This window comes from Xiphophorus couchianus, chromosome 5 (assembly GCF_001444195.1).
Source record: "Xiphophorus couchianus chromosome 5, X_couchianus-1.0, whole genome shotgun sequence".
NCBI classification, from domain to species: Eukaryota; Metazoa; Chordata; class Actinopteri; order Cyprinodontiformes; family Poeciliidae; genus Xiphophorus; species Xiphophorus couchianus.
Genome location: NC_040232.1, coordinates 1,833,837 through 1,849,907, shown reverse-complemented (window position 1 = coordinate 1,849,907; position 16,071 = coordinate 1,833,837). Strand labels below are relative to the sequence as shown.

Here is a 16,071-nt window from a genome sequence, read left to right as displayed (position 1 = left end):
TAAAACAAAACCTCAAACAATGAAGCAACAAGTTGCATGACAGCTATGAGTTATAATATTCCAAACTGATTCAAATCAAATCAAGAAGAAGAAGAAGGCAGCCTTTGTGTTTCTGCAGAGGAGGAAATCATCTGGCTCTCTATCCATCGCTAATCAATAACTGATCAACTTAATTCCTGGTTGTTCAAACTCTGTGATGAAGCAGCTGGTTTCCTCTGCAGCATAACGGGTTCAGCTCCAGAGAAAAGCTCAGAGTGGAGATAATTCATCACATGAACAGAAGTCAGTGACCCGAGTGAAACTCAGAGTTCGGCTGAGAGTCATGGAGCCTGAAGGAGACAGGAAGGAGACAAGAACGAGACAGGAAGGAGACAGGAAGGAGACAAGAACGAGACAGGAAGGAGACAGGAAGAAGGCAGGAAGGAGACAAGAAGTAGACAGGAGGGAGACAAGAAAGAGACAGGAAGGAGACAAGAACGAGACAGGAAGGAGACAAGAAGGAGACAAGAAAGAGACAGGAAGGAGACAAGAAGGAGACGGGAAGGAGACAAGAAGGAGACAGGAAGGAGACAAGAACGAGACAGGAAGGAGACAAGAAAGAGACGGGAAGGAGACAAGAAGGAGACGGGAAGGAGACACGAAGGAGACAAGAAGGAGACAGGAAGGAGACAGGAAGAAGGCAGGAAGGAGACAAGAAGGAGACGGGAAGGAGACAAGAAGGAGACAGGAAGGAGACAAGAACGAGACAGGAAGGAGACAAGAAAGAGACGGGAAGGAGACAAGAAGGAGACGGGAAGGAGACACGAAGGAGACAAAAAGGAGACAGGAAGAAGGCAGGAAGGAGACAAGAAGTAGACAGGAAGGAGACAAGAAAGAGACAGGAAGGAGAGAGGAAGGAGACAAGAAGGAGACGGGAAGGAGACAAGAACGAGACAGGAAGGAGACAAGAACGAGACAGGAAGGAGACAAGAACGAGACAGGAAGGAGACAAGAAAGAGACAGGAAGGAGACAAGAAGGAGACGGGAAGGAGACACGAAGGAGACAAAAAGGAGACACCAATGAGACAAGAAGGAGACAGGAAGGAGACAAGAAAGAGACAGGAAGGAGAGAGGAAGGAGACAAGAAGGAGACAGGAAGGAGACAAGATGGAGACAGGAAGGAGACAAGAAGGAGACAGGAAGGAGACAAGAAGTAGACAGGAAGGAGACAAGAAAGAGACAGGAAGGAGAGAGGAAGGAGACAAGAAGGAGACACGAAGGAGACAGGAAGGAGACAAGAAGGAGACAGGAAGGAGACAAGAAAGAGACAGGAAGGAGACAAGAGGTAGACAGGAAGGAGACAAGAAGTAGACAGGAAGGAGACAAGAACGAGACAGGAAGGAGACAGGAAGGAGACAAGAAGTAGACAGGAAGGAGACAGGAAGGAGACAAGAAAGAGACAGGAAGGAGAGAGGAAGGAGACAAGAAGGAGACGGGAAGGAGACACGAAGGAGACAAAAAGGAGACAGGAAGGAGACAAGAAGGAGACAAGAAGGAGACAGGAAGGAGACAAGATGGAGACAGGAAGGAGACAAGAAGGAGACAGGAAGGAGACAAGATGGAGACAGGAAGGAAACAAGAAGGAGACAGGAAGGAGACAAGAAGAAGACAGGAAGGAGACAAGATGGAGACAGGAAGGAGACAAGAAGGAGACAGGAAGGAGACAAGATGGAGACAGGAAGGAGACAAGAAGGAGACAGGAAGGAGACAAGAAGGAGACAGGAAGGAGACAAGATGGAGACAGGAAGGAGACAAAAAGGAGACAGGAAGGAGACAAGATGGAGACAGGAAGGAAACAAGAAGGAGACAGGAAGGAGACAAGAAGAAGACAGGAAGGAGACAAGATGGAGACAGGAAGGAGACAAGAAGGAGACAGGAAGGAGACAAGATGGAGACAGGAAGGAAACAAGAAGGAGACAGGAAGGAGACAAGATGGAGACAGGAAGGAGACAAAAAGGAGACAGGAAAGAGACAAGATGGAGACAGGAAGGAAACAAGAAGGAGACAGGAAGGAGACAAGATGGAGACAGGAAGGAAACAAGAAGGAGACAGGAAGGAGACAAGATGGAGACAGGAAGGAAACAAGAAGGAGACAGGAAGGAGACAAGATGGAGACAGGAAGGAGACAAAAAGGAGACAGGAAAGAGACAAGATGGAGACAGGAAGGAAACAAGAAGGAGACAGGAAGGAGACAAGATGGAGACAGGAAGGAGATACGAAGGATGTTCCACATTATTAAACAGGCCACAGGTTTCAAGCAATATGGAAACAGAAAGAATCTCTGCTGATGAAAATCATCAGTGTAGTGCCGTATGACAAGTTATGAAAACATCAGATATTTAATGAAAACTGAAGCGTCATCATACTGTGAAGAGATTTGTGGCCGATTCAGAACAAAGATGGTTTTACAGATGAAGGCAGAATGAGGAAAGTTTCTGTTAGACACATTCATCAGATTCAGAGAGCAGCTGTTAAAATGTCCTTACAACAGCAAACAGTGATTAGAAGATCCTCCCAAGGCTTGCGGTGCATCAACCTACTATTGGGCCCCTAACCAGAGCTCACAAGCAGAACCGGTCCCAGTGGGCCCAGCCGGATATGAAGATTCATTTTCAAACAGAAACAGGCTTTATTCAGTAGAATTAGATTTATATTGTAATAGTTAATGACTTGAAAATTATACTGGGAGCGTGCTGTGGTGGCGCAGGGGGTTAGCACGCCCCACGTTTGGAGGCCTTAGTCCTCGACGTTGCGGGTTCGACTCCCGACGACCTTTGCCGCATGTCTTCCCCCTCTCCTCACCCTCCTTCCTGTCTGCCTACTGTACAAAAAAAACGAGCCACTAGCGCCGCAAAAACTCTTCGGAGAAAAAAAATGGAAAAAAAAAATTATACTGACCATCATTTAATCGACCATTTAGGAAAACCTGAGAAAATATCACTTACATAATAATTTAGAACACGGTGTACAAATATTAAGTATTTTACTAAAATGATTAAACAGTCCTCACATTTCAAAGGATTGATATATGTATTGGTGAAATAGATAGACAATAAGGAACTCCAGCCAGCCTGTATTCATCCTGTAAATTAAATTTGATTAAAGCCTTTTGGGATTTATAGAGAAGATTATCAGGAAACTTTCAGGGTTAAATTAATTATGCTGCTTTTTTTATAATGAATGAATCAAAGATTATAATTAATTTTCATATCAACAAGTGAACCTTTAAAGGTAAAGGTAATTTTATTTCTATAGCACATTTTCAGCTACAAGGCAATACAAACTGCTTTACAGGAATTAAAAGGAAATACAAACAAAATAAACCAAAGGAAAGAGCAAAAGAAGAAAAAGGTAATAATAATAATAATGTAGATAATCCTTTTCAGGAGTATCTAGAGGATAAAAAGAGGAAAGTAAGAATCCTCTGGTCTAATTTATTTTCTGGTTTGAGAGAATACGAGTCTAAATAGTGGCTAAGGTTGTTTTTCTGGGTTCCAAGTTCTAATCCCTGTTCTGGGTTGCTAAATAAGTACAAGTATCCTCTGGACTTTCTAAGTATGCTCTAAATTCATCCAAATAGTGAGTACTCTAAAATATAAGCTAAAGAGTGACTAATCTAATTCCTTTTCTGTGTTAAAAGTGAGTACTCCACATTTTCTAACAAAACAATGTCAGGTTCAACCTTAATACAATTAAGAAGAAAGACAAATGAATTGGATTTTACTCATGAGGAGAGCAGAGAGGAGGGCCTGATTTTCACAGTCTCCAAACTCGCTCTGAGAATCCTCTCTTGCTTCTCCTCCTTTATTTTTCAATCATGATGCCCTAATTTACATTTAGCCAGCAGCTGGTCCTAAAAGGGTGGGAGACACATAACACCCAGCTGCTAGCACACACTCATAAATCTTCTCTATACAAAGAATCTCCTGTCTTCAGTACATGTGAGGACATCAAAGCAGTTCCCATGCCTCTGGGTCACAACCTTTCATCCTTTGGCCTTTTGGTGTTTTTCCTGCCAGGTCAGTTCTCAGTTTGGCACGCTTATCACTTCCTGCAGACATTCCAGAAACAGACATAGAATCTAACAGTCCTCAAATATAATGATTAGTATTTACGTATGTAGGTTATTATTTTAATTCTATCAATAATAAAATAAAAAGAGGAAAGGACACATTAGGGCACATGGCACCATTCAGACAAAACAAACACATGAGTGAAGGCAGTGACATCACAGGGCCATGAAACCTCGTTGCTCAGCCTCCGGGCAGAAGTCCGATAAGATGTTGTTATAGAGGCATGTCCTTGGTAGCGCTCAGCTCCACAGCTGCATGGATAACAGGAGGGGTGAGGTGGGAAGAAGCGTTATGTTTACACATCTTCAAGGAGATTGGAAATATGCAGCCCTTCCAAGGCAACACAGGGAAGCCGATTCAGACACAGAACGTCTTAGTTTTGGTAGATTATAAATTTCAATCTTCTCTAAAGTCTCTCTGATACATTTCAGTTCCCAATTATTAAATTAGTTTGGTCGTTCCACAGAGCAAATTCTCCAAGATCGATTCCATCCATAGTGAGTTTTAGTATCTCAGCAAGACTCACATCCAACTTGTGTCTCTGTCCACACCAACAGTCTGAGTGTTCACTAGTTTTGGCCAAGTCCGTCACAAATTTATCAATAAGCCAGGAATCCTCAAGGTCCAAACAGCAGAAATCCTGTTATCATCAGGACAAGAGGACTCTCCTGTGCCCAGTCTCCTCATCGAGAAAATTGTATCAATTGCATTGAGAGAGCGGTTGACCAGATCCATAATTTGTAGATTTGGAGGATGTGCAAAGAAAGGCTCCAAAACACAGGACCAAAACAGAGAAAGCAGGGCAGGCATGGGCAGCGAGGGAGCAGAGGGGAAAGGCGTCTGCCTTTAATTTAAGGGCTAAAAAGTGGATTTTGCCTGATATGTTCCCTTTAAACTGGGCTGAATGCAGCAACGTTGTTTTTGTTCCAGATGTAGAAACCCGGGTAAAGAGCTGCAGAGAATCGGTTCTCAAAGGTGTAGAGATGGGTCAGAGTGTTGGAGGACACCTGGTAGAAGGACAGCGTCCCGCCGGGCCAGTCCAAATAAACCCCGACTCTGTTGCATCCAGCAGGGAGAGCAGAGGACCACGTCTTACTGCGACGGTGCCACGCACGCAGATCACTGTCATTAACGCCAAAATACCAGGAGACTCCATTATATCCAAACCCAGTGTTCCTGCCGCTTCCTTTTCTTGGAATGCTTTCATATGCAAGACCGATACCAAGCTCCTTAGAAACTTCACTGCTCCACACAACCTCAAAGTAGTGACAGCCTGTCAGGCCTTCGCAGCAGAGAACCTGGGGGTACGAATCAAACCGCTTCTCTACTACAGGGTACGTCTGCCTGGATCCATATGTCGCCTTTTTGTCTCCTGCAGAAAGAATGAGGTTCCCATTCACAGTTTCTGGGTCCAAAGTCAGATCACAGGAATCTGTTGGATAAAACAAATCAGTTACTGTTTGTCACTTGGAGTAATATTTAAAAGATCTGAGATTGAAGCCTTATTTAATCCCTCACACTGACTGAGTCATGACGCTTTTTGGCAAATCTGTGAGCAGGAACAAGCAGTTTGACCCTCAGTGAAGATCTTTTAAATTGTTGGGAAATGAAAAAGGTTTTCTTTAATTTTTGTTTACATTTGAAACCAGAAGTTTCCATACTTGAATGATCAAATCAACAGATTTTTTTCAGTCTGCTAGATTCAGTAGTAGACGTGTCTCTTCACTACATCATTATTGTACTTAATAAACTAATTGTATCTGGTAAAACACCCTGAACAAGAACTTTCTTAATTTAACTGTCAGCTTAAAATGTGTTTATTAGAAGTGGAGATAAAATAGTTTGTGCTTACACCACATTAGGTTTTCTTTATCCGTTACATTTCTCACTTGATAAATGGGAGGTTTGGAGAAGTCTTCGGTTTTCTTGACACCTTTCCTGTAATGGTGGACGGTTGCTCCTCTGAACTCCTCGTTTGGCAGAGCGGCTATGAGGAAACTAAACCTGCTGCTGCTCTTCAGGCCTTTAGCCATTTCTGAGATCATGTTGGCTTTCTGCTTCATGTTTTCTAAGACCTCATCTGAGAAGAACCACTGGTCTTTAGCTGGTGGAGCCACATTGGCTGGAGTTTCATTAAAGTAACCGTCCATCTGGTCCATGTAGGCGTCACAAGTTTCAATGGAGGTGAAGACGAAGCAGAGGGCGTCTTCTACACCCAGAACCCGTCTGTCCAGGTCCGACTCGTCTGGGATGATCCCGATTCCCTTCATGGTGTCTAAGCAGGATGTGATGACATTGATTTCTCTGTCTAAATAATCCAGCCACAGGTCTAAGTTTTTCCGGCTGAACGGAGTCTTCTCCTGCTCATCAAGGAAGTTTTCTAACGATTCTTCTTCTTCACCTTCCCGGATCAGAGGAATTTTCTCCTGCAGGGTCTGCTGGACTGTTTTCAGGAAATCTTCACAGAGATGCTGGAAACTCTTCAGCTTTTTGTGAATCTGTGGGAAGGTTTTCACCACTTCCTTTTCCATGGTCTCGTTGCATCTCATCTGTATTTCTCTGACTCCTTTCAAAACATTATTGGCCTTTCTGATCAGGCCGTCAGAAAGGTCTCCCTTCAGCTGAGCTGCAGATGAATCCAGGTTCTCCAGGGGGGTCAGCCAAACTTTAACTGGGACTGATTTCTCTCCATCGTCTCCCAGAAACCCTGGGAGTTTTCTGCAGGCATCTGCTGCCTCCTCAAAGGTTGTAGGGTTCCTGTCCAGAATGAAATCTCCATAAAATTTACAGGCGAATTTTTCAATGATGTTTTTTTCTTCTTCTCTCAGATTTCTGACTGTGTTTCCTTTGGGATCCAGTTTTGGGATCTTCTTGACTAAGCTGTGCATTTCTTTCTCCATGCTGTGCAGACTGCTGCTGTCTAACTTCTCACTGTCAAACACAAAGAAAGCGTTGGCCCCGTAAAGGATGCCTGTGACTACATGCGTTGTTCGGCTGTTCTTAATAACGTCTCTAACTTGCAGTTTTTTGGCTTCTGCATGATTCAGTTCCAGTCGTTCGTAAGCCGTTGTTGCTTTGTACTGAAGGACGACTCTGCTCTGGTTCTTGAACTCCTTGTGATCGTTCAGATAGTTGGCAGATCCTCCAGCTTCAACCAGACCACTCAGAACGCTGAGAATGAGCGACGCGTCGGCGCTCAGCTGAGACGCCTTGGTTTCAATGGAGTCTGAGGCCGAAGTTTCATAACTGCTGCTGCGCTGGAGCGATCTTATGGATACTTTTCTAATCGTTTCTCTGTCCCACAAAGTGAAATCTGTAAAACAAAAATTAATAAATGTTTGTCAATGAACCAGAAGTTCATGTTTTTTATGTATCGTTGAAGATCGTTTCACTCAAAGGTTCCTGAACAACTAGAGGATCAGCGACTTTCTGATTTGAAAAAGTGAGATTGCCAGGAGGAATAAACCATATAAATAAAGATAAAGCAACAAACAGCACAGTGATGATTCCAGAATCAAATCCCTCAGATACTCAAATTATTAGAACCATATAAATTACCAGTAAAATATATATTTTTTTCTTTTTCCACATTTTATGACAGAATCAAGTTTCCCTGATCAAATGTCCATTTACATCAGGAGTGGCCAACTCCAGGCCTGGAGGGCCGGTCTCCTGCTTCAACACACCTGAGTCAAATAATGAGGTTATTAGCAGGACTCTGAAGTGCCTGGCTGCACTTAGGAGGTGATTCAGCTGTTGGGTTGAAGCAGGTTGAACCTGGGAGACATCCAAGAGTTGCAGGACACCGGTCCTGGTCTACATCATCTACTCCTGGAAACTCTGGGTTGTTTTCATGCAGATGTAATCAATGTGATAAAGAATTTTAAAAAGAACATTTTTATATCTTTTTCTGGCTGTAACAGTCCATTTGACAAAGCAGCTACTACCTGCTAGCATACAGTCAGATAAACTGTTTATATCAGTCGTCTCTGCATTCCCAGAGGACCAGAGTCCTGCAGTGTTTAGATGTGTCTTGAATGAAATAGTGAAAGTTTCTCATGCAGCTCAGCTCTGCTAATGAGCTACAAATGGATCCAGGTGTGTTGAAGCAGAGAGACATTTAAAAGCTGCAGGACATCTGGAGCTGGAGGCTAGTTTACATGTATGAATACAGTTCTGCTATAACCACCAGTGACGTGCGGTCAGGGGAGGCAGGTGAGGCAGTGCCTCACCAGCCATCATGGAAAGAAAGAAAATATATAATCATAAAGTAATTTAAATTGTTATATTCATCCGGTGGTTTGCACTAAAAAATATTTATTTTTCATGTAGCTTCACCAATTTCGATTTTTATTTGTTCAAAATCGCTGAATTTTCTTATTTTCCCATTGAAATGCTTGGAAGCGATGCCGGTGAGGCAGCAGCGAGCTCTGCCTCACCTTGGATTGCGCAACCCCTGGCTCTGCGCTGGCTGCTAAGCGGAGAGAGCATGTTGCTGTACGGCGTCAATAAAATGGTTTAAACAAATTTAATATGTGAACTTATTTCCAATAATTTAGCTTATGTATATAATGTACAGTGCTTTTTGTCACCAACTGTGTTTGTGTAACGTGTTTCGTGTAATGAGCGATTATAAACGGCAGAGAACAGGTTCGAGGTGAGGCAGGCAGTTCTCTTGCCTCATGGCAGGGGGCGCTCAAGATCCCAGACGTTCGTCTTGTTCACTCCTCAACTGCCGAGTAAGTGACAGCGAGCTAGGCTAAACGATTCGGGAAGCAAGTCAAGTGCAGCGATAGATTATAATAGAGATAGTGATTTTTTTCCTCTCGCTTATCCCGACTTTCGACATGGATGACTACATTACAACACTAAAAAGTTTTCTCAAGTGGACTTTCAATCGAAGCAGGAGATAATAACCAAAGGAAGACCAACGCCGGAGCTGAAAGGTTTGTATGTGTAAGGATGCAGAAGTGAAACATAACCTGTAAACTGCTGTCAATCTATGCATCTATTTGCAAATCTGATTCTGATGACGTCAGTGCCTCACCAGCTATGAACCTCACCGCACGTCACTGTTTCCTTCAGTCTCCAAAACATCAACAGCACAGAAATCACAAAACATGTCTAATTTCTCTCTGGGCTGTAGAACCAGTCTGTTAATCCAAAATGTTAATGTGGTGGTAGACTGTTTTATTTTTCATGTTTTGTTGGTGAAATGTTGACATTTTCATTCAGATTCAAACAGAAATTAAAAATTTTTAAGCTCTCAAATGACTCTGAGACGGGTTTGTGTTTCATCACCACAGAGATCAGATCACACAGCAGGAGCTTTTCATACTTCATCATGTCCAAATATTCTGCTGCGTCTGATTTATTCAGTAATAACCAGAGAATCAGCTCAGATTGGCTGAAAGTGTTTAACCACTAGGGGGAGCTCTCGCTCTACCTCCATGTTTGGTTTCATCTGCTCTGACAATAAATGATTGTGTTTGTATTCTGATTTTTTCTTGGTTTATTACCATTCAGATTTTTCCACACTCAGTTTATTCTTGAAATGTTTTGCCATAGTCTCTTTATCTGACTTATTGTTGTTAAGGTCTTGCCATACCCTGTTCATGCCTTAGTGTGTAATGTTAAAAGCAGAATCAGCCAGAACCCAAAACGCAGCCACAACAAGAGGATGTTTCATCAAAGGTTACAAAAGTAATTGGTGTGGCCTCACTGGTGGAGTCAGGGATGGGGGATCCACAGAGGTCAGGAGTCCAGCCAGGGGCAGGTAGGGTAAATGGACAAGGGGAGATCTGAGGGGGCTCAGGGGACAAGCAGACAACAGGGACAAAATCCACCAACCAGAAGCTGAGTCTTGAAACGGTCCAGGGTCATGCACGGGAGGGTCTCAGGCAATAAAAATCCAGAATCCAGGAGGCAGGGTCAGAGACAGGCAGGGTTCAGCAACAGGACTTTCAACAGCAGAAGGATTAGGCAAAAATCTGTGGTCAAAAAACAGGCAGGATCAGAAACCAGAAAACTCTTTGGAACATGAGACAACAAGGCTTGAAAGCTGTGACAGTGGCAACAGACGATCTCGCACTGAGCTGGTGACAAGCAGCTGTTTAAATAGGGACCAGCTCAGTGCAGGTGAGGGCAATGAGCAATCAGCACAGCCAAGGCAGAGCTGAAGGGCTGGAATCATGACACACTGTTTTTGAGTTGTTTTAGTTTTTGTTTCTTTTACTTTGCAGATCAGTTGTTTGTAGTTTATCTTCCTCTGGGTTCATGGATTCTTTCATGTTCTCTCTGCCAGCCTGAAGAACCAGAACAACGTTCCTTCAGAACATTTCATAAATAAAGTTATTTTTTTGGTTTGGACATCACAGAAGAAAAACATTTTGTCCAGAAAATGCATCGAGAAAACTGGAAGAACTGAGAATGAATGGCTGCTCGGCTATTCTTCATCACTTTGACTGTCCTCACCTTTCACTGCTGCTCTTCACTCTCATGGCTCAACAAGCTGCTTGGTTTTTATTTGTTTTTATTTCTGTATTTAATGTGAACTCTTCTTCCTGCCTGGCTCCATCTAGACTTTAACTCCGGGGTTTTATCCATCATTTGTTTCTTTCTTTGTTTTGGAAATTTTCCTGCACTGAGTTTTAAAAGCATGACTGTATATTTATCACCCATTGTTAATATTTTCTGTTCTGCCCTGAAAGCAGAAAACTTGGTGCTGAGCATCCAGTTCAGCCAAGGCATGGTGCATTCAGGGACCATCTGTAAACCCCACTGGTCATAAAACACAGATAAATCTTTGGTTCTCATTTAAAAACCTCATTTTAAATTTGCTATAAAAAAATTCCAAGAGTAAAATTATGAAAAATACTTGAATAAAAGGATCATTCTAACCTTTGATTAGGCCACTGAGACATTTCTTACCTCAAGTTGTGTCTCCATGTATGAATAAAATGTTTATCAGTGTAACTTGATTGATTTGATTTGATCTTTGGCTTCAACTGTTTCTTTAAACCATCGATTCAACGTCAGATTTCCTTTAGAAACTGAATTATTAATATAGTTTGTTAATACTCACTGCTTGTCCTCCATGATGGGCTGCAGGTACATCTTTATCCTCATTGCGTTGTTCGTCCTTTCTCTTCATTTTCTGCTGTAGAAAGGTGCTAAATGTGTGGCTCAGGGACCATCTGCAGCACTTGAAGAACATTTGTGTGGCCTCCAGCCAAACGTCAGCAGCGGTCCAAACATCCAGAGAATAAACTGATGCAGATGAAAACATCTCTGTTTATATCCCCAAATTATTTCAAATTACTTCAGATTCACACAATAAAACTAGAGGAATCAGTTCGTTATGGAGGCAGCTTCTCTTGGAAACTTCTGGAAATTTCTAAAGTTCCAGTTTGGCTGATAAAAACATGTTTACCATTTTAAGGCTAAAGAGCTTTTTGTCCTCCAGGAATGCCGTAGATGCTATCTGCTCGTTTTGTAAGGCGAAGGCAATTTACGGTGTTCTGATCCTATCAGGTCAGAAGATAAGAAACCATCTAGGTGTTTCCAGTCCACGCTTGGACCTGTGAGTTCAGACTGTTTGTCACGAACAGCAGCAATGTCTCTGCAGGACTCACCTGTCAGGTTTCATCTTCTGATGTTTTAGACTGACCAGGTCCAATCCAAGTTCACCCACAGGTCCAACAGTCTGGCTGCGCTGTGGCCTCACCTGGGCTGCAGACTCACCTTGGCTGTGAACTCACCTGGGCTGCAGACTCACCTGGGCTGTGAGGGCGGTCCAGGTGTTGGTGGGAGGAGTTTCACAGAGACCAGAACCGCTGTGGAGCTCAAAGCTTTCAGAAACCAAGAAGACTCAGCAGAGACACGCAGCTTCACCAGGTAATCAAACAACCTGATAGAAAACTTCTACCAGTCATGAGGATAAACATGGCGCTCTGTTTATGATGTAACTCAGTTTATATAATGACTGAAACTGAACGGATTATATTTTTCTATTTATCTGTTTTTTACACAAAAACCTCTGTTGTGAGTCTGAGCTGTAAAATTAACTGAAATGAACTAAACAGACGTAATTATGTTGGTATTTATGTATTCCTATGTTTAAGGTTTAGAGACAGAAGGTTTGGTTGATTTGCTCTGAATAGATTTAACTTGTGCTTTGTCGTCTTCTCTCTGTTGGACAAACGATGTTCAGATTAGATGGATGTCTAAGACAAGACCAGGCAAGTATTTGCATAGTTCTAGTCAAAGTCAGGCTAGTTCTGACTATTTACCAGATGAATAAAGACAAAAAGGTAAAGAACATTACAAGAAAGACGACAATGCATTGAAATATTAGTACATTTTGGAAGATTTGATGAAAATTACCTGGTCTGTTTGCTTTAGACTCTCATTTACACAGAAACATGCATTCACACTGCATCATTTCCAGAAATGGTTCCATCCACATAGAATTACCTCTTCAAAACCTGTAGGAGGCGCTAAACATGTAGCCTGGGACCTGGATGGACCTTACCAAGCTCCGCCCACAACCGACCCACATGACCGCAAGTCTCACAAACAAAGCCTGGTTGTTTCTATGTAAACATGACTCCATTAATGCATCATTTCTACCGGACTTTCACAATATATCAGCTACTACAATGGACAGAGGAACTAACAAGTTCATGTCATCATCTGGGAGGAGGTTACTGGTTTCTCAGTCACAAGCTGGTTGCAAACCTGAGGCCAGCAGGTGTCAGTCTGTTACATTCGGCTTAAAGCAGAACTTACAAATACACACAAGGGGGATCTGTCCCAGGAAATCAGGTAAGGTATGCTACACTATTAATTTGGAAAAATAAATAAATAAATACCCAATCACTCAATAAGAAATAAGTTGATCCTTAGCAACATTTATTCAAAAAAAGAATTACAATACCACAAAATAATAATAGCTTATCTTAATAGATCGATAACTCCATTCCCTCAAAAAAATAAATAATTATGGTTACTCGGTTTCAATCAGCAAAAGACCTAATTAAGTAAATGTCCACAATTTTCCCATCCTTATTTCAAAGAGATTATTGTCCACAAAGCAGTTCCATATCCTCGAAAAATAAACAAAGTCCTGGAAGTATTTCCCCAAGTCCCGATCCAAAACGAAAAATCCTAACGTCCAACCCCCTCCCCAAAAAGATACGGAAAAAGAGTGGTACCACCAAAAATCCCTAAAAAGAAAAGTACCGTCCAGATCTCACCGGGAGCGTTTCTCTTTCCCCTCGGTGGCGTCCTCTCGCACTGGCGGCGTCCACTTGCACCGGGCGCCGTTTCCTGGGTGCAAACTCCGATCCAGTTCCTAAAATACCATTTGTGGCACGGGGCGATCTTTGATAGCTGTTTTTGATGTCTTTCCTTTGATTTTTACTAGTTTTAAACGTTCAGACAAGTCAAAACTCCCGCTGCACAGATCCCACGGTCAGCGTCTTCCTCCCCGCTTGCGCCTCTTGCGCCGACGCACACGCCCCTTTTTTAATTACTAATTTGTTTCACACACACCTGAACATATCAGGATTTACCCGAAATCAGTTATAACCAGTGGAAAATTGAATACTTTTAACAATGAAATCACAGCAACTGTTCTACACGACAGGTTGATACATTTACTTTTTAATGTATTTATTTAGGAAAAAACAAACATAGTGGTTATGTTACAATCCCCCCCCCCCCCAGCCGGAGGCAAGGGAGGTTGAACTCCAAAATAAGGCTTTAAGTTAACCACATTAACCGTGTCTGTTCCTTTGTCCTGGCCTTTCCACTGAAGCTGATAGTTTACTGGGCCTAACAGTTTCCTCACTGTAGCTGGTCCTGACCACTTTGGTGCTAGCTTTGAGGAAAAATTGTCTATTGCTTTGGAAAGTGGGTGAGACCTTACCCAGACCAAATCTCCCGGCCGGAATTGTGCACCTCTCCTCCGGGCATTGTAGTATCTGGCTTGTCGGGCTTGACTTATCCCAACTTTCCGTTTGACTTCTTCTTTCATCTCCTTATGTTGCTCCAACAATTTGTATATGGGTTGCTGAGGTGATGGTGGTTTGGCTATCATCCTCTCCAATGGCCCTTGAAGTTGACGTCCCAGCATAAGCTCTGCAGGGGCTCTCCCTGTGGTTTCATGTTGAGCACTATTTATGGCAAAACGGAACTCCCTTATATGTTGGTCCCACTGATTGTGATGTTGTCCAACAAATGAGGCTATCATTGTTTTGATAGTTCTGTTAGCTCGTTCTGTCAAGTTAGATTGGGGATGATAGCTGGTGGTAAAATGGTGCTTTACCCCCCACATAGAGCAAAAACTGGACATCTCTTGACTGGTAAACTGGGGCCCACGATCCGACACAAGACTTTGTGGAACTCCAAAACGAGTAAATATCTCCTCCTGGAGGATAGTGATGAGCTTCTTTGTCTTGCTGTCTCTTACAGGAAACATTTCCACCCACTTTGTGAAGTAGTCGATCACCACAAAAAGGAAGACATTTCCTTTTTTACTGCGTGGAAAAGGTCCCATCAAGTCCACCCCAAGTTTTACCCAGGGTTCAGTCAGCGGTGTCGGCTGCAGAAAGCCAGCTGGAGCTTGATTATCTGGTTTGTACTTCTGGCAAACTGCACAGTTCTTTACATGTTGCCACACATCCTTACGGACTGACGGCCACCATGCTACTTCTAACAGCCGGAGGAGTGTCTTTAGCCTGCCCAGATGTCCACTCAATGGACGATCATGGAAGTACTGTAGAAATTGAGGAACTAAAGACTTGGGAATCACCAGCTGGTATTTGATTCCATCCTTTAGTGTGGTCTTCCTGTACCAGAGATCGTGAACTTTGTAGAAAGAGATCTTGTCAGGTCTCTGGTATCTCGGATCCTGAACCATCTCCATTAGGTTTGAGTCCTTTTCCTGAGCTTCCTTGATTTCCATAAATGATAGGGGCAAACCTAACAAGGTTTTAGCAGAATTCAGGGCTACCTGGGCTGTTCCAGCAGGATTAGTAACCATTGCTCGGGACAGCGCATCAGGCACTACATTGTGCATTCCTTTTCTATATCGTACTTCAAAATTGAACTCTTGCAACCTCAGCACCCAGCGTGTTAACCTAGAACTGGTTCTGGGGCAATTAAATGCCCAGGTTAGTGCAGCATGGTCAGTGTAAATGGTAAACTTTGTACCCTCTACAAAGTGTCTCCACTTTTCCACTGCCCAAACCACTGCTAAGCATTCCTTTTCAGAGGTGGAGTAGTTCAGCTCTGCTCCCTTCAATGATCTTGAAGCAAAAGCAATAACCTTTTCTCCATCCGGAGTTGGTTGGACAAGGACGGCCCCCAGACCAACGTCACTGGCATCTGTATGTATTTCGAAAGGTAACTCGAAATCTGGCTGCCCCCAGTATGGATGATTCCACCAAAGCTTTCTTCAGCGTCATGAAGGCACGTTGGCAGTCCACTGTCCACTCCCACCAAACATCTTTTTTGAGCAGTTGATAAAGAGGTGAAGCTATTTCTGCCAAATGTGAGATGAACTTGTGGTACCAACCAACCATTCCGAGGAATCTCTGAAGTGTTTTCTGGTTAGTTGGAGTAGGATAAACCATAATGGCGTGGGTTTTTTCCGGATCCACTTGAACGCCTTCCGCTGATACAATGTGTCCCAGGAACTTGAGTTCTCGCTGGAAAAAGTTGCATTTCTTAAGATTGAGGGACAGATTGGCATTATGGAGCTTTGCAAATACTGTATCCAGGTCTTTCAGGTGTTGCTCGGCTGAGGCTGAGAAAACAATCACATCATCAATGTACACACAGCAGATCTTTCCCCGTAGCTCTCCTAAAACCTTCTCCATTAAACGTTGAAAGGACGCTCCTGCATTTTTTAATCCAAATGGCATGCGCTTAAATTGATAAAGTCCAAATGGGG

At 43.0% G+C, this 16,071-nt stretch overlaps 1 protein-coding gene across 1 annotated transcript; it reads right to left on the bottom strand.

Annotated features, from left to right (window-relative positions):
- Window positions 1-5,002: 5,002 nt before the first annotated feature.
- On the bottom strand, window positions 5,003-7,435 carry LOC114144362 (stonustoxin subunit alpha-like; the record flags this gene model as incomplete). The annotated part of the gene is made up of 2 exons (XM_028017098.1): window positions 5,003-5,544; window positions 5,965-7,435. Coding segments are annotated over 2 exons (2,013 nt in total), but the record flags the coding sequence as incomplete, so codon positions are not given.
- Between the last annotated feature and the right edge of the window lie 8,636 nt (window positions 7,436-16,071).